General features: G+C 39.3%; 1 protein-coding gene across 3 annotated transcripts in view; it reads right to left on the reverse strand.

Moving 5' to 3' along the window:
* Nucleotides 1-27,768, reverse strand: part of LOC132401544 (dihydropyrimidine dehydrogenase [NADP(+)]-like) — an 889,454-nt gene that overhangs the window by 655,173 nt on the left and 206,513 nt on the right. For all 3 annotated transcript variants that reach the window (XM_059983565.1, XM_059983564.1, XM_059983566.1), the window contains exon 3: nt 20,171-20,253. In XM_059983565.1, coding sequence (XP_059839548.1) covers nt 20,171-20,253 — 83 coding nt within the window. The remainder of the gene's footprint in view (nt 1-20,170; nt 20,254-27,768) is intronic.

Below are 27,768 nucleotides of genomic sequence, written 5' to 3' on the forward strand. Positions count from 1 at the left end.
CAAAAGAAATAAAATGGATGATCTTGAAATTCAGCTACAGATTGGCAAGTATGATATTGTGGCCATCTCTGAAACTTGGCTAAAGGATGGCTGCCATTGGGAACTGAACATCCAAGTAGATACAGTGTATCGAAAAGATAGGTTAGTAGGCAGAGGGGTGGTGTGGCCCTGTGTGTATGAAATAATATTAAATAATTAAAAAGGGATGACATAGAATCGGAAAGTGTAGCATCTCTATGGGTATTAAGAAATCACAAGGGTAAAAGGACCTTAATGGCAATTGTATACAGGCCTCCAAACAGCAGCTGGGATGTGGATTACAAATTACAGCAAGAGATAGAAAAGGCTTGTCAGAAGGGCAATGTCATGATAATTGTGGGGGTTTTTAACATGAAAGAGGATTGGGAAAACCTGGCCAATACTGGACCTTCAGCGAGAGAATTTGTAGAATGTCTGAGGGCTGGCTTTTTAGAACAGCTTGTTGAGTCCACTAGGGGATCGGCTGTACTGGATTGAAAGTTCTGAAATGATCTGGAGGTGATAAGACAGCTTAAGTTTAAGGAATCCTTAGGGAATAGTGATCACAGTACGATCGAGTTCACTTTGAAATTTGAAAAGGAAAAACTAAATTCCAATGTATCAGCATTTCAGTGAAATAAAGGAAATTGGAATGGCATGAGAGGGGAACTGGCCAAAGTTAACTGGAAAGGGACACTGTCAGGAAGGACAACAGAGCAGCAACGGCTGGAGTTTCTGCAAAAAAAAAATGACAGAAGTGCAAGACAGATATTTTCCAAATAAGAAAACTTTTTTGAATGGAAGAAGGACACTACCAAGTGAAATCAGAGCCAAAGAAAAGCAAAAAAGAGGGCATACAAGAAAGCCAAAACCAATGGGAAGATAAAGGATTGGGAAGCTTTTAAAAACTTGCAGAAGGAAAGTAAGAAGGTAATCAGGAATGAAAAGATGAATTATGAATTGAAGCTAGTGACTAATATCAAAGAAGATATTAAAAGCTTGTTTTTAAGTATATAAAGGGTAAAAGAGAGTTGAGGGTAGATACAGGACCAATGAAAATGACACTGGATATATTGTAATGAGAGATGCAGAGATGGCAGAGGAACTGAACACATATTTTGCATCAGTCTTCACAGTGGAAGACATCTGCAGTATACTGGACATTCAAGAGTGTCAGGGAAGTGAAGTAGGTGCAGTGAAATTTTCGACTGAGAAGGTGCTCAGAAAGCTTAATGGTCTGAGGGTGGATAAATCTCCTGGACCTGATGGAATGTACCCTCAAGTTCTGAAGGAAGTAACTGGAGAGAGTGCAGAGGCATTAACGATGATCTTTCAAGAATTGATAGGTTCTGACATTGTACCAGATGACTAGAAAATTGCAAAAGTTACTCCGCTATTTAAGAAGGGTGGGAGGCAACAGAAAGGAAACTATAGACCTGTTCGCCTGACATCAGTGGTTGGGAAATTATTGGAACCGATTGTTCAGGATGAGATTATGGAATATCCAGAGGCACATGACAAACCAAAGCCAGCATGGTTTCATGAAGGGAAAATCCTGCCTGACTAACCTACGGCAATTTTTTGAGGCAATTACAAGCAGGGTAGACAAAGAAGATGCAATAGATGTGATGTACTAGGATTTTCAGAAGGCCTTTGACAAGGTGCCGCACATAAGGTTGCTTAGCAAAATGAGAGCCCATGGAATTACAGGGAAGTTACTAGCATGGGTGGAGCACTGGCTGATTGGCAGAAAACAGTGAGTGGGAATAAAGGAATCCTATTCCGGCTGGCTGCTGGTTACCAGTGGAGTTCTACAGGGGTCAGTGTTGGGACCACTGCTTTTTAGAATGTATGTCAATGAATTGAACAATGGGATTAATGGGTTTGTGGCTAAATTTGCCAATGATACAGAGATAGGTGGAGGAGCCAGTAGTGTTGAGGAAACAGAGAGCCTGCAAAGAGACTTACATAGTTTGAATGGGCAAAGAAGTGGCAAGTGAAATACAATTTTGGAAAGGGTATGGTCATGCACTTTAGTGGAAGAAATAAACAGGCAGGCTATAATTTAGATGGGAAGAGAATTCAAAATGCAGAGAGGTAAAGGGACATGGGAGTCCTTGTGCAGGATATCCTAAAGGTCAATCTTCAGGTTGAATCAGTGGTGCAGAAGGCGAATGCAATGTTGGCATTCATTTCTAGAGGTATAGAATATAAGAGCAGGGATGTGATGTTGAGGCTCTATAAGGGACTTGTGAGACCACACTTGGAGTATTGTGTACAGTTCTCTATTCTTTAGCCTCCTGAGGAAATAGACATTTTGACATGTCCTCATCGACCCTTACCACATTTATCGAAGCAACATAGAAAACATCCTATCTAGATACATCATGGCAATCGCTCTGTTTGTGACCACAAGAAACTGCAGAGTTGTGGATACAGATCAGCACATCATGGAAACAAGCATTCCCTCCCTGGACTCTGTCTGCACTTCTGGCTGCGTCAGTAAAACAACCAGCATAATCAAAGATCCTACCCACACTCTTCTCCCCGCTCCCATCTGATGGAATTTACAAAAGCTTGAAAACATGAAGCACCAGGCTTCTACCCCACAGTTATAGAACTATTGAATGGTTCCCCAGTATAATAAGACTCTCAACTTCACTCTCAAACTTATTATAATCTTCTAATTTATTGTCCACTAAACACTTCAGCAGTTAGCTGTTAATCTTTATTCTGCATATTGTTATTGTCTTACCTTCTACTACAGCAATGCACTATATAACAAATTGATCTGTATAAACAGCATGCAAGACAAGCTTTTCACTGTACAGCAGTAAATGCGACAATAATGAACCATTCCTAGCTGAGCTGAGTTGTTCTCCGATCTTGGCAATCCATTTGCAAATGTTTATCTCCATGCAAGGAGACATCATCAGTGCCCCCTTCACTTATGATGTGTGCTCCGGATGCTTCACTTTTATGTACATATCAATCAGTTGATTGGTCGTCATTACAGAAACTGAATTGTGATGTAGGGAGGAGATCTCACCGCTGATTAGTTACATGGTGAACCCTATGAGTTGTCTGGAATTTGTCCACATTGGCTTATAAAGGCGAACAAAGTCTACATGTCAGTTTATAGAACTGTTTGTGGAAAACCATGCTTCTAGGAATTCTCTTGCTTTCACCATGCCTTACACTGATGCCCAGACCAATTTCTGCCACTCATGATCTTTATGGGTAGAGTCAAGAGAGAGTTGGCCATTCTGCTCTACAGCCAGTTGATGTTCATAGATCCCTGTGGATAGTTTTTTTCCTAGTTTGGCTGATGTAATACTAGATTGGATTTTGTAGACCTCATTGGTCTCGTCCAATAGCCCAGTTTTTGGAAACAATTCTATAAACAGACACGTAGACCTTGCTCCCACTTATAAGCCAAATGAGGGCAAAATTCCAGACAGAGTTTGCCATGCAACCAATCAGCAATGAGACACCCTCTCTACATCACAACTGAGTTTCTGTAATGACAACCAATCAACTGATTGATAAGTATATAAAGGCCAAGAATTTGGAAGACACACCACAAATGAACAGGGCACTGAGATGGTGTCTCCTTGCACGGTGACAAAACATTTGCAAATGGACTGCCAAGGTCAGAGAACAACTCAGTCCAACTATCAACAACTTGAGCTATGCATTTTCCAAGTTATTTCAAAACATTTCTAATTCTAATTCCACACACCTCTGTGACTATCCCCCTGGATAAGGTCAATTTTCTAGGGAACTTCTGCTTTGAAAGCTGGAGGCAAGTTTTCTAGGTCAAATAAACACTTAGGTAGGGTATTGGCATGTGAAAACTTCCCTGCTCATCCACCTCTTAGTTCACTTCCTACGGCCAGAGTAGAACAGCCAGAATTACTCTCATCTTTGAGAGAAGCTATTACTTCCTTCAATATCTCAAAGATGCTTCAGGCAATGCTAACAAGTCTTAGTGATTTTTGCAGAAACAAGCAACACGAAGTTGTTTCCCAAATAATTCAATAAATTAGACCCACATTGACATTTTCATACTTTGACATTTCTGATTAGAGTCGCAAATTTGAGAAAAGAAATGGATTCATTCCAGAAGGACCCTGCAGATCCATGCTGAGGCCTGTCCTGCCAAATAAATAAGCATTTGAATATTGAAGATAACATAAGAACACAAGAATCATAGTTGTCAGGAATCATAGTTATAAGAATATAGGTAATAATAAGAGTATGCATTTTTAACTGGGCCGCTCAGAGTGTTATGGGACTGGACCAGAGGGAATTTATGAACTACTGTATATCCAGGAAAGTCTTCTGAGTCAATATATAGAGGGCCCTGCATAAGGGTGCAATACTAAACAAAAATCTTAAATATTTGATTGTTATCCCTCATTATTCTAAACTTCTAGGAATACAGACCCACAATAATTGGTCTCTCCCAGTAGAACAGCCTTCTCATCCCTGGAATGAGTCTGGTGAATTTCCTCTGAACTACCTCCAATAGCAGTGTTGCAGGTGAGGCCACACCAATAGCTTACAGATTTGCCAGGAGACCTCGCTATTTTTAAACTCCAACCTCTTTGAAATGAAAGCCATGGTGTGATCTGCCTGCTTAACGACTTGCCTAATCTGCCTGGTAGCTTTTTTGTTTTTCAAGTATCTGAATACCCAGAACCCCCTGGACTTCACTTACTTGCAGGAAGATTACATTTTTGCACTGCAGTTATCCACTTACACTGAAAGAAACAACACTAAGAGATGAAACATGTCACAAAGTAAAACCTGTCCCCTGTACATTCCACCTGATGGAAGCTACAAGTTCTGCATTAACATTTTCCGAAAGAACAAGTGTACTTTCAGAGTAACATGGCAGTCCTTGTGGCATGTAACATGCCATTCTCTAAGTAAGTTCACATTCGATAAACCAACACCTGAAGAGTAGTCACTGCTGCTCTTCCACTGGGAAAGGAAATAATATCTTTGGCCATTCTATGACTCGGTCTTACACCTGTGTCTGTATAGTAGAAGTAGTTGAAAGCCAACAAAGTAGGAGCATTGTCCAGGTTGTATCAACTTATTGCCACTCTTTCATTCTATTACCAAGACAGGTATTAATTCAGCCAGATAATTTGCAAATCTTTCATGTCTGATTTTTCTCAAAAAGCCTCGTTTAGATCAATTTACTATAACAAATAGTGTTTTAAAATTCATTAATCTCCTGATTGCTCTGTTTAGTTGCATCCACCTTGCATCAGGAAGCCTGTTCTTCAAGCTCATGTGGCATTCCTGAATAATCATCTCAGGACAGGCTTTAGGCTCTGACTCACCTTTCACTTGCTTAGTATTTTAATATTTTTATTAAAATAAATAGTTTTCAGGTGCAGCCTCTAAATGCACAAAAGGAAATTTCTCAGTCACAAAGAATCCTTCCTTTGAAAGAGTTTACAGTATATTAAATTTTCATGCCTATCATTGAATCAGAAGGCTGATTGTTAGTTTTCTGCCACTAAATATACACAACAAAAACTGGTGAAGCAAGATCCTTCGCCCTTCATCCAAGCAATGAAATGATCAAGCACTCTTTAATCCAACTCTGGTTTTGATTAACAGTTTTTTGACATGAAAAGCTCTATTTCTCTTTCCAACATTAAGTGAAACTGAAATTTTTAAAAAATCACAAAATGCTGGTAACACTCAGCAGTTCTGGTTTATTATTGTCACATGTACCACGATTCAGTGAAAAACTTGCAAAATCATTTACATCTTGGTACATGCAAAAATATTAAAATAATTCCAATACTAATATCACCAATGTTACCAGACCTGTTAGTGTTTCTAAAAATTTCTGTGTTTTTCTTTCAGCTTTTCTTCATGTTTTTGAAATATCATTTTGAAAAAAAACACGTATCTTGTTTAATCTTTATTCCCAAAGTAACATTTTAACAATTAGAACAGAAAAATCTTGCATAGATAAAACTTTCTAAATAGAAAAAATAATAAATTCCCAGTCATGAGCATAGAATTCACTATGTGCTCATACATATTCTCTGAAGTTCATTCCACAGTAGAAGCCAAGTGTATTGAACATACACTTTGTGGCCAAGTTATTTGGTTAATCTGAACTCCTGCTTGCTGCTGCAAATATCTAATCAGTCAATCATGCAACAGAAACTCAAAATGTAAAAGCATACAGACATGGACAAGAGGCTCAGTTGTAGTTCAGACCGAACTGCTGATCTAGGATTTTCATGTTTAGCAGTATCTAGAGCAGGGCTTTTAATGCCATGGACTCCTACTGTTAATTGAGGGGTTTGAGGACCCCAGGTTGGGAACACCTGCTCTGGAGTTTGCAGAAAATGACTGGTTCAAAAAACAAAAATAATCCTGAAGCAGCAATTCTGCAGGTGAAAACACCTTGTTTTTGAGAGAGGTCAGGGAGAATTGCCGGTCTGTTTCAAGTCGGCAGGAAGCCGACAGTAACTCAGATAATCACACATTAAACCAGTGATGTGCAGCGGAGTATCTCTGAATGTAGAGCACATCAAATCTTGAAGTTGATAGGTTACAGCAGCTGAAGACCATGAATATGCACTCAGTGGCCACTGTATTACTTACAGGGGATACCTAATAAAATGGCAAATGAGGGTATGTGATTATTGAGTGCCCAGATGTTTAAACTACATTGGGAAATGTTTTACTGACTCCAGTAGTGTCCAGAAAAAAAAACTGAATATGGTGGTTATCATTCTTCTTTGCAGAAGAGGAAATAAGATACTTTTTCCATTGCATCATAGTGAAAATTATATTACACAATTGAATCTGCAGGCAAATATAACTTTGTAACACGCTGTTCTTATGATTTTTAACAACTTTGGAATCATGGAAGTATGCAGCGTGGCCAATGCTAGAAAATATTTTCTTCCAAAAGGTAATTTATTTATAATCTAAACACGAGAAAGTCTGCGAATGCTGGAAATCCAAAGCAATTCACACAAAATGCTAGAAGAATTCAGCAAACCAGTCAGCATCTATGGGAAAGAACAAACAGTCAATGTTCTGGGCCAAATCTTTCCCCAGGACTGGAGAAGGCTCTAGGCCCAAAATGTCAACTGTTTATTCTTTTCCATAGATGCTTTCTAACCTGCTGAGTTCCTCCAGCATTTTGTCTGCATTGTTATTACTAAGCTATATTATTTCCTTTAATGGTACAATAAAAGTCCTTGAAACTTCATCAGAACAGATAGACTTAGTAAGGCATTTCACAAAGTAGATTTAGCCAACTATATTAGTGAGTTTAGATTTGCATATCGATTGGATCAGGTAAGCTTGGTAGAATTCCTTTCCTGAAGATGACAATTAAATTAATTCAGCATTGTTCCTAAAATAAGTTTTTTTTTATTTTTACTCGATTACAAGATAGGAGTACTTTTATCTTTATAGTTGACTGTTTCTTGGATATTTCTCAATCAGATTGTAATTGATAACAGATGCAAAGTTGCCAGATGGAGCAATCTTCAGATATTTACTGAACGATATTAAACTGCTGTATTAAATGCCTTTGCCATATTGTTTCTAACAGCTGACATACACAGATGTCTTCTCCTGTCCCTCACTAAACTTTTGCTGCATCTCCCACTATGACTTCTGTACCCCCATTCACCAGTTAGTGTGTTTCCCTAGATTGTGGAATACACACACAAAATACTGAAGGAACTCAGCAGCTCAGGCAGCATCTATGGAAAAGAATAAACAGTAAATGTTTCAGGCCCAGATCCTTTTACTTCTTCTCACTTGCCTATTACTTCTCCCTAGGGCCCCTTCTCCTTCCCTTCCTCCTATGGTCAACACTCCTCTCCTATCAGATTCCTTCTTCTCCAGCCGTTGACTTTTCCCACCCGTCTGGCTTCACCTGTCACCTTCCATCTAGCCTCTTTCCCCTGCCCCACCCTTTTTATTCTGGCATCTTTTCGCATTTTTCTCAGTCCTGAAGAAGGTGTCTCAGTCCAAAATGACAAATATTTACTCCTTTCCATGGGTGCTGCCTGACCTGCTGAGTTCCTCCAGCATTTTTTATGTGCTATTCTGAATTGCCAGCATCTGCAAAATCTCTTGTGTTTCCGGAAGACACTCTATGAAGAAAGAGACCTTAGGCATGGATTTAAGTAAATTGGTTTGCTTTGTATGTGCACAGTGGGAAAGCAGAAGATTCACAGAACATAGAATCAGGAAAAAATTAATCTGTTCCTTAATCTTTCCTTACTTAGGCAGAGTCAATGCAATGATTAACACACTTATAAATGAGACATACTGCAGCCAGTGAGGTACTACTGAAGAATAGTCACCGCTGTAATACAGGGAATGACAGCAACCAAATAGACTCAAGCAAGGGTCCAGAAATAAAAGAACAAACAGCCTCTCTGAGTAATGTTGGATGCATGATAAGTATTGACCACGGAACTGGAGGAACTCCACTGCTCCTCTACAACCAGCTGTATAGGATCGTTATACCCATCTGAAGGAAAAGACACGTCTCCAGCTTGACGTCTCATTCTTGAGACGACACCCCTGAGAGCACAGCATTGAACCTAGATTATGCACTTGGGTCTTTGGAGTGGGACTCAGTCGCACTGCTACTGGAGTCAAATGCTATACTAAGAAATGGTTAATGCTGATCGAAATTATTGATTAGGAATAGGATAAATGATAGACACTGGAAATTCTAATTTGACAAGTTTTGGAAAAAAAGTCCCTTTTAAACAAGATCATAGGAAGAAAGCAGTCAAAGTCTTAAATTAAACTTGCCTGAAGTTTCATAAGAACTTGAGGAAAGAGCCCAGTCAGAAACATAAAGAGGAGTTGCAAATTGTTCACAATTACAGAAGGCCCCCAGTTATTTTCAGGGGGTACAATCATTCAAAATTCAGTACGTTGAGGAAACTTGAGGGCATTTAAGGTTCAGTAAATGTTTAACATCCTCAGTAGAAATATCGAAGTCGTCATGAGCTCTCACAGTGGTAAGAATTACAAGAAACACATCGATCATTTTATCTTCTTCTACTTCCGACGCATAATCCATTTTAATGATTTAAACTATAGCACTGAAAAGTTCAGCAATGCGAAGTACTCCCTTATGGAAAGAACACAACCGCCTTTCATCACTCACTTAACAAAGACAAGCTCAGTATACAGCTCATTCCCATGAAGAAAATAAAAAAAAATCACTCCATTAAGTAAATCTCCTTCATTTGCATAGAAATCAGAGTTTTAATGAAGCTCACACATAAATGTGTATAAATTCACTTCAGACTTCCCAATACAGCTTGTTGAAAATCTGGATCCATGTTTAACTTTCTAGCATGTTCCTTTTTCATGCAGGCATAAACGATTCCTCAAATTATTATTTTCTTAAACATATTGCTATCTTCTGACTTGAGGATTGAGTCTCAAACTGGGATCATTATTTCACTTCTAATTCACAATTGCATCTCCCTCATACTGCACCATGTTAAAAGATTGTGTTCCATGGTTGATAAGTTAAGCGATTCTAAAACATATGTTCAACCCTGTTAGCAACTGGGTGGTTCTATCATTGCAGAGAACTTTTATCAGCAGGTGTTGACAATATCCCAAAGGTTTGACCCTCTCTACTTCTGTAGAAGTTATTATTTGTGAAAGAAGCGATTGAATGATCAGAACAATTTATACTTTGGTGAAACAAATAGAGGCACTAATGATTACGTATTCCACATAATAGAATTGTAACTCTCATGAGAAGGAAGATGTAATATCTTATGGCTAATCAATTAGTCATATTAGAAAAGCATTAACAATAAGGCAATATTTTGATATTTTGGAATATTGTCATATGTTACAGTTCATAGGACTAGATGTTTCAATCCCTTTGATAAGCAGATCCTAACTCGGGTCATAGCATAGAGATCTTGAGGCGGGGCTTGATGGGTGGCAGATGCTTCCCATGGGTCATTAGGTGCGCACCCCCTTCTTAGTCCACTACATCTCCAGAGGGTTCAACATTGCAACCCAGTGTCCCAGGTGCACCCACTTCACACCTGGCCACCCATGGGTGATCTTAGGGCCCAGCTGCAATTACTCCTCTTCATCCATAGCCAGTGGCTGCTTCACTCGGCTACCTCCAAGAGTTCTTTTATAGCTTGCTGCTGGCCCTGGCCTCGGACTCCTAATCCCTTCAGCAATCTGACCGTGGAAGTAACCACAAATCCTCTGCAGCCAACCTCTACTGGGAAACTCGGCACCTTACATCCACGCTGCTTAGAATCTGTGGCCAGCTCAGAGTATCTTACATGTTTCCATTCATACGCCTCACAGACTGCATCTTCCTTGAGCTCTTAGATTACTACAGTCTTCAGGCCAAATCTGTTCTGAGGGGCGTAGTGACTATATCCGGGGGAAATATTACCATTTTGTCAAGGTCAACTGCCATGTTGCAGTCACAAGCAAGCTCCAGTATGCCTGACATCAACCATGTCACTGAGGGTGGCACTGTCTCTCCTTGAGTATGTTGGAAGGTTTAGTTCGGTTGGTCACAACCAAAAATTTAATAATTTGGAAGGAGTCAAAGGGAGTGCAAAACATGCACTCATGTGGAGAGAAGCTCACTTTTTGGTCTCAATTCTTAGCTCATTGCGTGTTTGTGTAAATTTGGTCTAAATCAAGTTTCATCAATTGAAGATGCTAAGTTATTTTAATCTCTTGCTTTTGATATTATTTCCTACCCATTTTGACTGGAATGAATCACTGAAAACTGTGTAAACCTGATATGGTATATAAAACAAATCAATTTGGTTTCTTAAGACATTATTGTATCATATTCTGCAATTTTTTGATATTGCACCTTTTTTCTGTACAAGTAACATCTAGCAAATTAAAGATACGAGTAACAGCTACAACGTGCACTTAGGCTACGTCGACACTACATGGGATAAATCCATAATCGAAGCCTTTTCTCTTCATTTTTACCCTCCGTCCACACTAAAACGGTATATTCGTCCCCCGAAAACGGAGATTTTCAGAAACGCTCTCCAGAGTGTGTAATTTTGAAAACTCCGCTTGGACAGAGCATTGTGGATGGGGTAACCGGAGAAATCTAAAAACACTGTCATGACCTGCAGGAACAGATGGTGGCAGCAGCTCGGAATGTCATTGTTTTCATGAACGCAATAGAACAATGCTGCAGCGGAAATGGAAATAGTAAACCGCTTCTTCTTTGATTGCTTTCTGTAGATGTGTCCTGTGCATGCTCAGGATGAGGAGATTCGCCCAAATATCTGTTTCAATGTGGACAGACATATTTTTTTAAAACGCCTAGTGTGGACGCCTATAGTTTTTACATGAAACTGGCGTTTTCAAAATTATCCAGTCTAGTGTGGACATAGCCTTAAGGAATATTGGAAGCCTAACTTTAAGTGTATTTAATAGTTGATAAGAGGAGCATATTTAATAAGAAGGAAAATAACTCCATCATGGATAACTTAAATTTAAATTGTAAAATACAGATAAGTAGAAGTTACAGAATTTTAAAGTAAACAGTAAAGAGAGGAATTAGTTAATTTATATTTTTTGCACAGACTTCAAAGAATTTGAGCACCCTAAAACTAAATGTAGAACAAGAAAGAACTGAAGATCATTTGAAACAAAAATGTATAGGATATGCTCATAAAATTGCCATGAGAATGGATTTAACAAAAATATAAAACAGAAAATAGGATTTCAATTTTGTTGATAATCTAATCAGGTTATTAGGTGTCTGAATCTCCATTGAAACAAGATCAGATACTAGTCCATCTGAGTCATCACCACTCCCCGCTGTTAGCAATGAATATATGAAGAAGAAGAAGAAGAAGAGCAGACATGTGGGACTGTATAACATCAGCTTCTGCTCCAGCTTACTATCTGTCTTCACATAACCCCGATACCTTAGAAATGAATATATTCAATGACTCCACTCCCATGCCTCTCTTGGAGAGGGAATTTTAAAGTTTTAGAAGAGCATGACAGAAGAAACTCCTCCTTATTTCCTTCCTAGATGGGTGACCGCTCCTTATTTTGCAAATGTACCCAAGACCCAGATATCCTCAATGGGTAAATATCTTCTTGGCATCTGCTACTACAAAACATTATATGCTTCAACTAGGTCACCATTAATTCTTCTAATCACTAATGACTAAAAGCCGTCATAAAACAATCCCTTCATCTCAAGAATCAGCCAAGTTAACCTCCTTTATATCTTCTCTGAATATCCCCAGTGCAAGTATCCTCCTCCTTAAACAAGTATATGCAGTACTCCAAATACAGCCTTAACAGTGCAAGACATTTTTTTTTACTTTTATACTCCACCCGTTGTAATACAGGGAATTAATTATGCTCTAAATGTAGTTTCAATGTCCTAATATGTTTAAATACATTCCCATCTTTACAAAAAGTTACTATAGAGACAATAAAATAACTAACATAAGGAAATGGAGATCCTGTTTCTTGACGTTCCCATTTCACCCCTCTTGCCCTTTTTAATTAGTTTATTGGTGAGTTTGCTTCCAGTTTGTATTACTGTACATTGGAAATCAAACCTTTCTTGATTTTAAATCTTGATGAAATTGTTGCATGTTACCATCAGTTTATGTTTAATAACTTTATTAGTGGATCCACAACATTTTGAAGAACATTGGACATTGGTATTTAAAAAAAGAAACCAAAATAGAAAATAAGGTAGGTGTATGGAGGTATATGGTCCAGGTGCAGGTCAGTGGGACTAGCAGAAAAATGCTTCGGCATAGCCATAAAGGGCCAAAAGGCCTGTTTCTGTGCTTTAACGTTCTATGTTTCTATTACTGATTGTTCAAGAGTAATCCAATGCAGTTTCCTATCAGAACCTTTTTCCAAGCTGTTGAATCCCCCTCCCAACACCCCCCCCCCCGAACTATTTAATTTAAAGCTCTATCCACTGCGCTAGTTATACAGTTTGCCAGGACCTTGATCCCAGCATGGTTCAAGTGAAGCTCATCCCACGAGAACAATTCCTTCCTTCCCCTACACCGGTGTCAATGTACATGAAGTCAAACAACTTCTCCCAAACTTTGAGCCACACATTTAACTCTCTGATCTTACTACCATTCAGCTACAACACATCACCTGATCTTTCATCCCTACTTTATTAACTTAGTTGTAATTTAGCATTATTTAACATTTAGGTAATAAAAAAACACGGTAGATATCAGGCAGCTTATAAACCAGATTCATTTTGTGCGACGGTGTGTGAAATTTATCCCCACTTCTGCTTCACCAGTGTATTTCCAACCTTTTTTTGCCATGGACCCCTTACCATTAACCAAGGAGTCCATGGGCCCCAAGCTTTGGAACCCCTGTTCTGGACTATTTGTGATGAGAAAGGTTGAACAAGTTAGGTCTCTATTCATTGGAGCGTAGAAGGTTGAGGGGGGATTTGATCGAGGTATTTAAAATTTTGAGAGGGATAGATAGAGTTGACGTGAATAGGCTGTTTCCATTGAGAGTAGGGGAGATTCAAACTAGAGGACATGATTTGAGAGTTAGGGGGCAGAAGTTTAAGGGAAACACGAGGGGGTATTTCTTTACTCAGAGAGTGATAGCTGTGTGGAATGAGCTTCCTGTAGAAGTAGTAGAGGCCAGTTCAGTTGTGTCATTTAAGGTAAAATTGGATAGGTATATGGACAGGAAAGGAGTGGAGGGTTATGGGCTGAGTGCGGGTAAGTGGGACTAGGTGAGATTAAGAGTTCGGCACGGACTAGGAGGGCCGAGATGGCCTGTTTCCGTGCTGTGATTGTTATATGGTTATATGGTTATAAAAATAAGGATAAGGTAAAAGGGAAGGAGAGTGCAGGAGTGGTTAATAAAGTCTCCAAAATAAAGAATAAGATGGAAAGTTTAGAAATGTGTAATAATTAAACTTCAGGCAACATGGAGACAAATTGAGAATAAGGTGGTGAATACAGGACTGAAGGTGTTATATTTGAATGCAAGCAGCATATGAATTAAGGTAAATTAGTAGTTAGAAATTGGCAAGTGTGACGGCATCAATGAGTTGGAGCTGAAAGAAGATCACCATTGGGAGCTTAACATCCAAGGATACACATTGTATTGAAAGAACAGGCAGGTAGGCAGAGAGCTCGGGTGGCTCTGTTGGTAAAAAATTAAATCCAATCCTTCGAAAGAGGTGACACAGGACAGGAAGATGTAGAATCCTTGTGGGTAGAATTAAGGAACTCTAAGGGTAAAAAGACAACCACAAGAAAATCTGCAGATGCTGGAAATCCAAAGCAACACACACAAAATGCTGGAGGCACTCAGCAGGCCAGACAGTATCTAAGGACAAGAGTAAACAGTCCAAATTGGGTCAGAAATGTTGACCGTTTATTCTTTTCCAAGGGTAAAAGATACTGATGAGAGTTACAGACAGGCCACTGAATTGTAGCCAGGTTCTGGGGTACAAACTACAACAGGAGATAGAAAAGGTATGTAAAAAATGCAATGTTATGATAGTCATGGGGATCGATTGTAGATTGTAGAGTGGGAATTAGTAGCAAGTCTTTGAGACGCTCTTTAGAGCTGCTTGTTGTTGAGCCCACTGGATTAGGTGTTGTGTAATGAACAAGATTTGATTAGGGAGCTTATGATAATGTAAGCCTTAGGAGGGAATGATCATAACATCATAAAATTCACCTTGCAGTTTGAGAGGGAGATGTTAAAATTGGATGTATCAATATTACAGTGGAGTAAAGGCAACTATAGAGGCAGGAGGAAGGAGCTGACCAAAGCTGTAAGGGGACACTAGCAGAACATCAATGGCTGGAGTTTCTGGGAGCAATTTGGAAGTGCAAGATAGATACATCCCAAAGGAGAAGTAGCCTAAAGGGAGGATGAGGCAACTATGGCTGACAAGGGGAGTCAAAGGCAGCATAACAAAGACAGCATGCTGTACAGTGGGCATATAGCACTGGGAAGTTTGATCATTGGGAAGCTTTCAAAAACAAACAGAAGACAACTAAAAAAGCAATAAAGAGAGAAAAGGTGAAATATAAAGAAAAGCCAGCCAATAATATAAGGGGATATAAAATGTTTCTCAGTTACATAAAGATAACAGGATGTGAATAGATATTGGACTACTGGAAAATGACTCTGCTGAGGTAGCAAAAGGGAACAAAGAATTACAGATGAATTTAATAAGAACTTTGTATTGGATCTACACTGTGTAAGACACCAGCAATATACCAAAAATTCAAGAGTGTCGGGAGCATAAGTGTGTGTAGTTGCCATTAATAAGGAAAAGCTGCTTGGGAAGCTGAAAGGTCTGAAAGTAAGTAAGTCACCTGGAACAGATGGACCACACCCCAGGGTTCTGAAAGAGGTAGCTGAAGGGATTGTAGAGGCTGTAATTGTGAACATTGAAGAACCACTAGATTGTATAATGGTTCCAAAGGACTGGAGAATTGCAAATGTCACTCCACTCTTTAAGAAGGGAGGGAGACAAAGGACAGGAAATTATAGGTGCTAGCTTAACATCAGTGGTTGAGAAAGTGTTGAAGTCCATTATTAAGGACAAACATGAGGAAATCTGCAGATGCTGATAATTCAAGCAACACACACAAAATGCTGGTGGAACGCAGCAGGCCAGGCAGCATCTATAGGGAGAAGCGCTGTCCACGTTTCGGGCTGAGACCCTTTGTCAGGTCTAACTGAAAAGATATGCTTACTATCTTTCCTTTCAGTTTGTCCTGATGAAGGGTTTTGGCCCGAAACGTCGACAGCGCTTCTCCCGATAGATGCTGCCTGGCCTGCTGCGTTCCACCAGCATTTTGTGTGTGTTGCTTCCATTATTAAGGATGAGGTTTTGGGGGTACTTTTCGCACATGATAAAATAGACCAAAGTCAGCATGATTTCCTTAAAGGATAGTTTGTCTGACACATCTGTTTGAATTATTTGGGAAAATAACAGACAGGATAGACAAAGAAGAGTCTGTGGATGTTCTTTACTTGGAATTCCAGGCGACTTTTGAAAAGATGGGGTGGTGGGGTGGAGATACGTCTCTACCAAAGGAGGCATCAGGTGCTTTGTCCCACTGCTAAACTGCAGGTCATCCTTGGGCAAGGTGAAGCACCTTGATCAGTGTCATGTGAAGCCATGACAGGGGGTGGTCATATGAGCAACTGGTCTATATTACATGTCCGGTTATGTGAGCCCTGATGCCAGGCAGACAATCTTGTGTAAAAAAATTTGCCTACAAGAACACGATCACCTACATCATACTACATGGCACATAATGATGACGACGATTTGAAAAGATGCCGCACAAGGTTGCTAAATAATATTAGAGCCCATGATATTACAGGAAATATACTAACATTGATAGAAAATTGTCTGACTGGCAGGAGACAAAGAGTGGGAATAAAGCAGGTCTTGTCGCAAACAAAAGAAAATCTGCAGATGCTGGAAATCCAAGCAACACATACAAAATGCCGGAGGGACTCAGCAGGCCAGGAAGCTTCCATGGAAAAGAGTACAGTTAACATTTCAGACCAAGACCTTTCCTCAGGGTCTTTGCTGTTTAGATGTGAATGGTGTTCTGCAGGGATAGGTGTCGGTTCTACTGCTTTTCACATTACAGTGGATTCCAATTAAATACAGCTACCTGTTAATCAGGGCAGCTGATTTGAGACAATTCTTAAAGAACAAAAAAGAATCAAGAAAATAGCTCAAGTTCCCTTTGTTCTTTTGGGACACTATGCCACTTAATTGGGACAGGAAACTGTTGCCAAATAGTTTCTAACTTGCATCAGTCGCGAGCACTTGCCTGGCCATTAGACACTACATCTTGCTTAGAGCAAACAGTTTTTAAATAGCGTGTGTTTCTGTTCAAAGAGCAGTGATTTTTGTTACTGATAGTGGCTGATAATTAAGCAGTAAGAGAATTATGAACTGTTTTGCTCACTGGGATTTCGGGCTTGGAGATGGCAGAAGTGGCCGGGAGAGGAAATGAAATAGTTTCATTACTTCAACAAGTTAGGAAATATGAATAATTTGAAGGTATCCACAATCATCTTGAATGTTACAATGAAAATGAAGACCTGGAATATGCAGTCGTCAAAAGCATTGTATGAAGGCAGTCTGTTATCTGCATTAGGTGTCTGCGAGAATTTTGTTCATTAATAGTCAATCAAACAACACGGCAGCACACATTGGATGAACTCTGTTGATAACTATTAGGAACTAATACAGTTTTATAGTAATTTAGTAGCATTGGTAGTGTTTTAATTTGTTCTGTATTTCATTTAAATACATAATTTGTTTCTCAGTTAAATGGTAGCTGGTCATTTAAATATCTTTTAAACATTTTCCAAGAAACATCGGCTAATTCGGCCAAAACAAAATTGCTCCTGATGTGTCCCAATTAACCAAAGTCCACTGTATATAGTAATGACCTGAATAACGGAACTGTTGGCTTTGTGGCAATGTTTGCAAAGCTGCAAAGACAGATGGAGGGGCAAGGAGTGTTAAGGAAGCAGAGAGTCTGCAAAAGGATTTAGGCATATTCGGAGAACGGGTCAAGAAGTGGCAAATGGAAAATCAGCATAGGGAAGTGTATGGTCATGTACTTTGAAAGAAGGAATAAGGACATAGTCTATATTCTAAATGGAAAACGAGTTCAGAAGTTGGTGGTGTAAAGGGACTTGGGTGTCCAAGTGTAGGATTCCCTAAAGGTTAACTTGCAAGTTGCATCAGTGGTAAGGAAGGCAAGTGCAATATTGGCATTCATTTTGAGAGGACTAGAAAATAAAAGCAAGGATGGAATGCTGTGGCTTTATTCAGCATTGGTCAGTCCTCACTGGGAAATATTGTGAGCAGGTTTGGGCCCTATATCCAAGGAAGGATTTGCTGGTACTGGAGAGGGTCCAGAGAAGTTTAAGAAGAATGATCCCAGGAATGAAAGTCTTAACGTATCAGAATGAAAGGGTTAATTGCTCTTGGTCTGTATTGCTGAAGTTTAGAGATTGAGGGCTTTTCTTACTAAAGCCTACCAAAAATTGAAAGTCCTATATAGAGTGGACATGAGCAAGTCATTTCCAATAGCAGGGGAGTCTAGGACCAGAGGGTATAGCCTCACAGTAGAACAATGTTCCTTCAGAATAGATGTGAGGGGGAATTTCTTTAGACAAAGTATGGTGTATCTGTGGAATTCATTGCCACACGTGGCTGTGGAGGCCAGGACACTCAGTATATTTTAAATGGAGGTTGATAGGTACTTGATTCGTAAGGTATCAAAGTTTATGGGGAGAAGGCAGGAGAGTAGGGTTGAAAAAGAAAATAAATCAGTTTTTATGATTGAATGGTGGAGAAGGTTCAATGGCCTGAATGGCCTAACTCTGCTCCTATGTCATATGATCTTATAGATATAAGAGAGGATGGCTATTAGAGATATCATCAATTTGTCTAATTCTATTCTCACTCTCAGGTGATGGGAGTGTCAGACTCAAATTTACTGCTTTTAATGGGGCATCATTATTAACTATTATAGAATTAAATTTAAAAGATGAACTAAATCTTACATTATAATTAATGATACAATTAATTATGCTAGCAACCAAAGGTAATTTCAATGTTATGAAATTTCACGTCTCTACTGAGCTGAGTTAACCTCCACTCTTACATATACAATAACATTAATGCAAATTAAATCGATCTAAAGAATAATAAAGAAAATTAGCAGAATGTGATTTAGACAATAGACAATAGGTGCAGAATTAGACCATTCGGCCCCTCGAGTCTGCACCGCCATTCTGAGATCATGGCTGATCATTCGCTATCAATACCCAGTCCCTGCCTTGTCCCCATATCCCTTGATTCCCCTATCGATCAGATATCTATCTAATAGACATTTCTGACAGATAGGGCCAAATCTCACAGTGCCCAAAGTAGTGTTGTGTGGTTTCTGCTATCCTACATTCATCTGAACCAGATCAAAGGGACTAGGCCTCCATATCTTCAAGATGTCGGTGAGGTGAAGTAGATCTCAGATCCTTGATTCTCAAATGATGGGCAGCAATTTAAAATGGATGAAAACTGGAGCTGGGTTATCTCCAACATGACACTGGAAACTGAATGTGGTGTCCAACCACAGAACTGAGTTTCGGGATTGACAGCAGACTAGAACTGCCAATCCCCTTCAGCAAGATCTGCCCACCGTATCAAGTCAAGTGACATTACATATCTTATGATTACACTGCACCTCACCAATTATGTTACAAACACAATTTCTAAGAATTAACGTTGTTAGCATTGACTGAGAATGAGGTGTCCCATCAACTCCTAACTGGCATTAAAATTTAATCAAAGTGTACAAGAATCACTGAAACTCTACACGAGCAGACTGCTCTTTGTCAGCGTTATGTTACATTGTTTAAGAAGGTATTTTCCACAAACCAATACCCACACTTCAGCAAAGTTGGGAAAAGAAATGGACATAGAAGATTGCAAATCAATCTAAATGGGAACTTATCATCACTTTTACTAAATCAACTGAATGAGCTATAGCTCACCTATCACTTTAGTGTTTTAGCTACACTACCACGTCTTTAATAAAAATGGTATCTCATAGTTTAAATGCAAATAATCCACTTTTTATGAAATTTAAGATTCAGAGAATGGAATTGATAAAATTTGCTACAAATTTACTTTCGACTGGAATATTTCTAGACACAAAGTACTCCCAGGGGTGAAGAAAATGTCATAATACCAATCAGCAGTTGAGCTAAAATGATTGAGCTCCTCTTAAGTGGTTGAAGACCTACAGAAAAAAAAAAGCTTTTTTTTTGCTTCTGGTAGCAGGGAGCTGAAGTGAAAACATTATTTAAATTCTGAGTGCACACACAAGCTGAACTAGCTGCATCCTTGCAACCTAAGCACAGCCTCAAGGGAAGATGCTCTACTGACAAATTAATACCTTAGAGAAAAGATCAGAATGGTGGCAATGAACTCATTTGTTCCTCACAATAATAAAGAATGGCTTTTTTCATTACCACGGCGGTGATTGTTGCCATGGTGACTTGGACTTACCTCATTGCTTCACGAAGTGCTCCTCGCTCACTGAGAGTGGTGTGTTTGATGTCATCAAAATTATTCTCTAGCTTCTCATAGCTCTGGAATAAACCAAAAGGTAAAGACATTTCTCATATAAGCATTCACTTTTATCCTCATATATTAAAACGCATTTCTTTTCAAGCAACATATCCTATGGAGTGACTCCGATGCATAATCAAAATTGACATTATAAACCTGCCAAAAGTCAATCTTATTCACAATGTGGTTGTCATGGAAATCTTATCACTAACTCCCCATGTATGAGAGGGATACACACAAGAAGCGAAGCATGTATATCTGATTATAAATACTCCATTCTAATGCATATCTTAATATTTTATGCTTGAAACTATATATGTTTCCCATTTAAATAGTTTGTTTTCCCTAAGGCAGTTTTTCTAAGGGTGGAAAACTAGCTGCTTCTGAATAACTCTGTGTGAGATGTAAATATCCCTGGGACAAGATAAATCACAGGACTCTAACAAATAAAGTAATATAAAACATACACACAACAGCAGCGATCATACTCTTAAGTTGTTTTGAACCTCAGCTTTAAAGAGAGTTGTCTTTAACCAGCCGGGTGTTTTTAGAATCCCAAGCATATTTTGATTTAATTTTCTTTAAATGGAGTTTTAGAAACGAAATAGGAAAAAGTAGGAACAGAAGAAAATAAGGAAAGCAGAACAGAAATGATAGAACATTTTTTGGGCCCAATGTTGTTTGTAATATACATAAATGATCTGGATGATGGGGTGGTAAATTGGATTAGTAAGTATGCCGATGATACTAAGGTAGGAGGTGTTGTGGATAATGAGGTGGATTTTCAAAGCTTACAGGGAGATTTATGCCGGTTAGAAGAATGGGCTGAACGTTGGCAGATGGAGTTTAATGCTGAGAAGTGTGAGGTTCTACATTTTGGCAGGAATAATCCAAATAGAACATACAGAGTAAATGGTAGGGCATTGAGGAATGCAGAGGAACAGAGAGATCTTGGAATAACTGTGCATAGTTCCCTGAAAGTGGAGTCTCATGTAGATAGGGTGGTGAAGAGGGCTTTTGGAACGCTGGCCTTTATAAATCAAAGCATTGAGTACAGAAGTTGGGATGTAATGCTAAAGTTGTACAAGGCATTGGTAAGGCCAAATTTGGAATATTGTGTGCAGTTCTGGTCACCGAATTATAGGAAAGATATCAATAAATTAGAGAGAGTGCAGAGACGATTTACTAGGATGTTACCTGGGTTTCAGCAATTAAGTTATAGAGAAAGGTTGAACAAGTTAGGTCTCTATTCATTGGAGCGTAGAAGGTTGAGGGGGGATTTGATCGAGGTATTCAAAATTTTGAGAGGGATAGATAGAGTTGACGTGAACAGGCTGTTTCCATTGAGAGTAGGGGAGATTCAAATTAGAGGACATGATTTGAGAGTTAGGGGGCAGAAGTTTAAGGGAAACACGAGGGGGTATTTCTTTACTCAAAGAGTGATAGCTGTGTGGAATGAGCTTCCTGTAGAAGTAGTAGAGGCCAGTTCAGTTGTGTCATTTAAGGTAAAACTGGATAGGTATATGGACAGGAAAGAAGTGGAGGGTTATGGGCTGAGTGCGGGTAGGTGGGACTAGGTGAGATTAAGGGTTCGGCACGGACTAGGAGGGCCAAGATGGCCTGTTTCCGTGCTGTGATTGTTATATGGTGTTATATGGTGTTATAACGGGAATTTGCAGCAATAAATTAAAAAAGGAAGGTTATTGAACAGAGGAAATAAAGGAGAACAAGGAAGAGCATTTAACAGACATATTCCAAACCAGAACATAAATTACAATGAAGTGCTATTAGATTATAGGAAGGAATACAGCAAATTCATAATAATTTGGATATCATTCAGATTCATTGCACATAATCAAACCCACTCATTCTCCTTTTCTTCTTTTATTACCTCCTGAACAACACTGGATGAATTGTTATAGTTATTTATATATTACTGAATCATCACTTCCCATAAATTGCACCTAACGATTTTGATAACCTCCGTATCATTATATCTGTAGAAGGAGAATCTTATTCGTATCCACTTTACACTGACCTCAACATAAACTTTCAGTTGTTCAAGAAACCATTTAGAAAAGAGAATGCAGAGAAAAGTTACAAGGATTTTGCTAAGAGCTAGGACCCAAGTTAAAGGAAAAGGATATGACTTTTATTCCCTAGAGCGTAGGAGAATGAGGTTCAAAATTACAAGGGGCATAAATAGGGTAAATGCAAGCAGACTTTTTCCACTGAGGTTGGGTGAGATGAGAACTAGAGGTCATGGGTTAAAGGTGAAAAGTGAAATGTTTAAGGGGAACATGACGGGGGATAGCTTTACTCGGAGCGTGCTAATAGCATGGAACGAGCTGCCAGAGGAGATGGTGGATGTGTGTTTGATTTCAACATTTAGGAGAAATTTGAATAGTTACATTGATGGGAGGCATATGGAGGGCTATGGCCTGGGTGCAGGTCAATGGGACTAGCCAGAATAATATTTGAACATAGAACATAGAATAGTACTGCACATTACAGGCTCTTCGGCCCACAATGCTGTGCCGACCCTCAAATCCTGCCTCCCATATAACTCGCCACCTTAAATTCCTCCATATACCTGTCTAGTAGTCTCTTAAACTTCACTAGTGTATCTGCCTCCACCACTGACTCAGGCAGTGCATTCCACGCACCAACCACTCTCCGAGTGAAAAATCTTCCTCTAGTATCTCCCTTGAACTTCCCTTCCCTTACCTTAAAGCCACGTCCTCTTTTACTGAGCAGTGGTACCCTGGGGAAGAGGTGCTGGCTGTCCACTCTGTCTATTAATATCTTGTACACCTCTATCATGTCTCCTCTCATCCTCCTTCTCTCCAAAGAGTAAAGCCCTAGCTCCCTTAATCTCTGATCATAATCCATACTCTGTAAACCAGGCAGCATCCTGGTAAATTTCCTCTGTACCCTTTCCAATGCTTCCACATCCTTTCTATAGTGAGGTGACCAGAACCGGACACAGTACTCCAAGTGTGGCCTAACTAGAGTTTTATAGAGCTGCATCATTACATTGCATCTCTTAAACTCTATCCCTTGACTTATGAAAGCTAACACCCCATAAGCTTTCTTAATTACCCTATCTAACTGTGAGGCAACTTCCAGGGATCTGGGGACATGTACCCCCAGATCCCTCTGCTCCTCCACACTACCAATTATCCTGCCATTTACTTTGCCTTGGAGTTTGTCCTTCCAAGGTGTACTTCCTCACACTTCACTGGGTTGAATTCCAACTGCCACTTTTCAGCCCACTTCTGCATCCTATCAATGTCTCTCTGCAATCTTCGACAATCCTCATTTGACATGGATTAGATGGACCAAAAGGCGTTTCTGTGCTGTATTGTTGAATGACTCTAAGACCCTAAAAGCATTTGCAGATTTACCCTTTATTATTTACAAGAGATCAAAGTAATTAATGGTTTTTCTTCACTGCCTAAAGGAACAAACTGGAGTTGCTGGAGACCTAAGATATATTGTCAGTGGTGAGCTACCATGTCTGCTGTTGGACCTATAGAAAATATTAGTTTTTATGTTTTTACAACATAATTTTAAAGCATAAGAGATTCTGTAGCAGCTTGAAATCTTGAGCAACATGCACAAAATGCTGGAGGAACTCAGCAGGTAAGTCAGCATCTATGGAGAGGAATAAACATTCCTGATGAAGAGTCTTGGCCTGAAACACTGATTGTTTATTCCTCTCCATAGATGCTGCCTGACCTGCTGAGTTTCTCCAGCATTTTGTGTATATCCATCAAAGATGTTTTACTGTTAAGTGAAATCTAGATCTGAAATGTTGAGGCCCTGCATGATTGCAGATTCTTATGCTGCAAAATGCCTTTATATGCCAGAACTAGCTGTGCTGCATTGTATTAAATATTGCAAACATATTAGATGAGACTCTGAACAATTCCAAGCAACACTTTAACTCTTTGTGAACTCGCTGCATGTGGGATGTTTGTACAAATTAAACACTGTAGATTTGTTAAATGCTTGCTAATAGTGTCTGGATTCCTTTTGGCCTTAGGCACTACTGACATGAGAACAAAAGACCAGCGAAGTTTTCTGTCTCTGCGTGTCTCCCAATGCTTGTGGATTGAACCCCTACTTATTGAGGTACCTTTCACTCAGTTCTTCAAACTTCACCTGGACTGAGGAATTGTGATCATCAGTGTCTCAGATGGACCCAGGGTGATTTCACGAGTTGGAATTAGGTGCTCCCCCAACAACAGCAATAATCAACTTGCCTGATGACAGCAACAATCAAGTGGAGACTACAAATCAAATCTGAAATCTTTGTAGCTCATGACGTAGTGTTTAGTGTGGTTCATTTGTGCTTTCCGCTTTAATGCTAACAAATTAGGCTTAAGTTACTTTGTTGTGTTTGCATGCTTGCTACCACATTTCCTGGACACTCAAGTTGGTTTGGATCTTTTGGGTCTGATCAACCCACACCCCCCCAACCACGCCCAAAATTTAAAAAAATGTTGACCACCAGTGTTGCCAGATATCAAAGCTGTCAATGACTGTGAATGCTTCTGAACCATTCAGATGTCTTCATTTGAAAGTAGAGGCTGCTGAGGTTGAACTGAACGGGGGGTATTCTATATGATTTTTCTGGCGAATCAACAAGAGCATGAACATAGGAAATAATCACCTCTGATATGTAAAATTGTTTGGTTTTTAATAATTATGATTTTAGAAACATTTAAACATTTTAAAAACACTAACAAATATTTAAAACTATTATAGTAAACACAATCAATTTAAAACGTGTATATTATCTGTACTTATCCTTCTCCATTGCAAAAATGGCTGTGGAACTCAGTAAGATTGTGTACTACCTTTGAACTTCAAATAGAATCAGGAAGCGATTGAGAAGCCCAGCCATTAAACTCATCACTTCTGCGCTGAGCAAATTAATCTGAATTGTGCTGCTCACAATTTCCACCACATTCAGGACAAGTGGCTTTAGATTCAGGCCCACAAACCACCAGGGGTGACAGACCGTGAAACTGAACACGATACTTGCTGGGAAAATGTTGTGGCAGAGAAGAAGAGCTGGATGTTAAAGCAAGGGCCCGCCAGTGTCCAGAATCATCCAAGGACTGGTAACAGTGATTGTTTGTGATAAATCATCAAAGCTTGAGCATGATGCTGCTGGAATTCCTCAAGGAACCATGCCCAGAGCAACCATTGTAGTTACTTCATTCTTCTGATACAAAACCAGGAGTGGAATTAAGAGAAGGATATAGCTTGGGAGAAAAAAAAACACTCCTTATTGAACAATATTATGGAACCACGTTCTCCAGCAGCAGTCTTTAAAGAATCCAAAAACAAGCTTCTCAAGAGCTTTCATATTCCAGGATAAATAAAACAAGTTTTCATTACACTGAAGATGGAACACAACAGCACATAAGCAGATACTTAATTAGCCACGAAAATTAACTTATACGAGAACTGCCTTGTGATAGGCTGTGGATGGTGAATGCATCAGTCTATGGGGAGATGATTCCAGGTATTGGAACAGGGAAGTCACTTTCGCACAGGGTCAAGAAATTCTACGTTAAGTTTAACAGGACTGTGAAACAGAATCTGGTTAGACAGCCTGATGTTAAAATATCACTCAGTTAAGGGGTAAAAATCTTAATATCCATTAAAAGACCATGCTAGATACCAGACAAACATAATGATTTAAATGTTAACTAGGGTAAGATGACAGTAGGGCCAGCGTGAAAACGTAGAAAACCTAGATGACAAGTTCTTTTATCCAAAGCATTAATAAAGTGACCAGTTACTGATCAGAATTTGTCTGCTATGTGGCAAAGGTAAATAACACTATTAGACTCCAGAGAGTGCATACAATTGTTTAATAAAATCTTTTGGATGAGGGGCTTCCATAATGTGGATGGAATGGAGAATCTGAGACTAGTAGCGAGTAGAGATACTCAGTGCTTTGGCTTAGTAGGGGAAAAAAAAGACATGTCCTTTTGTTGGAAAGATCATAAACCAAGTAAATGAATTTAAAACACGCAGGCCTCCTGCAGCGAGCATGATTGGAGGATAATCTGAAACTCATGGCCTAATGCTTCAGATCACATAGAAACAGCAAACACAGCCCATCAAGGATGTTCTGATTACTCCATGTTCCTGTCTAATATTTAATTCCCATGCAGTTCCAAAACCTTGCAACCTCTGCCTCAATGATACTTAATGTCTCCGCACTCATGGCTCTCTGGGGTTGAGCGTGGTGGGCACAGAACAGTTATCACTTTCAAAAGGAAAATGGAAAGATACTAGAGAGAAAGAAAATATGCAGTATGATGAAGAAGGAACCTGTTGTGTTTCTCTTCATAAAGACGAACAGTACAGGTAAAACCTAACGCATTTTTATTTGGGACACTCCAACCAAGACCACCACATGCACCCAGCGCACTAATGTGTCATCCGGTACTGAGCCTGAACTGCACACTAGGAATTGAAGTTGTTATAAATCAGAGCATTGAGTATAGGAGTTGGGATGTAATGTTAAAATTGTACAAGGCATTGGTGAGGCCGAATTTGGAGTACTGTGTACAGTTCTGGTCACCGAATTATAGGAAATATATCAACAAATTAGAGAGAGTACAGAGAAGATTTACTAGAATGTTACCTGGGTTTCAGCACCTAAGTTACAAGGAAAGGTTGAACAAATTAGGTCTTTATTCTTTGGAGCGTAGAAGGTTGAGGGGGGACTTGATAGAGGTATTTAAAATAATGAGGGGGATCGATCGAGTTGATGTGGATAGGCTTCTTCCATTGAGAGTAGGGGAGATTCAAACAAGAGGACATGATTTGAGAGTTAGGGGGCAAAAGTTTAAGGCTAACACGACAGGGAATCTCTTTACTAAGAGAGTAGTAGCTGTGTGGAACGAGCCTCTAGTAGAAGTGGTAGAGGCAGGTTTGGTATTGTCATTTAAAGTAAAATTGGATAGGTATATGGATAGAAAAGGAATGGAGGGTTATGGGCTGAGTGGGGGGTCAGTGGGACTAGGTGAGAGTAAGCGTCCTCACGGACTAGAAGGGCCGAAATGGCCCGTTTCCATGCTGTAATTGTTATATGGTTATATTACATACACACATATGGCACAAACCAGGGAACAGGATGCTTTATAGTGTTCTTGCAGGAATGTTAACTTCTAAGTGTAGAAGTTTATTTGGACGTGCAACCAAAATTTATCATCCATTACGTTTAGATTCCAAATTCAATATTTTCTGACAGAGATCCCTTGCCCAATTCCCTTACCCTCTACCTTACAGGGGAAAAAAATTGTTTCTGTCGCGTTCGGTATATTTCCTTCTACAATGGTTCATGTGCTTTTATCGAAGTTATCAGCTTCATCTTGTGTTTCAGTAGCACAATTGGTAGCTCCCCAATAGAAAAGAAACAATCTTATAGATTTTCTTTTCCTTGTAAAGAATAATCACCCACAGCTTTGTTTTATCCCACCATTATTTCAAGTTTTATCTCCTTT

Source organism: Hypanus sabinus, chromosome 11 (genome assembly GCF_030144855.1).
Source record: "Hypanus sabinus isolate sHypSab1 chromosome 11, sHypSab1.hap1, whole genome shotgun sequence".
Classification (NCBI taxonomy): Eukaryota; Metazoa; Chordata; class Chondrichthyes; order Myliobatiformes; family Dasyatidae; genus Hypanus; species Hypanus sabinus.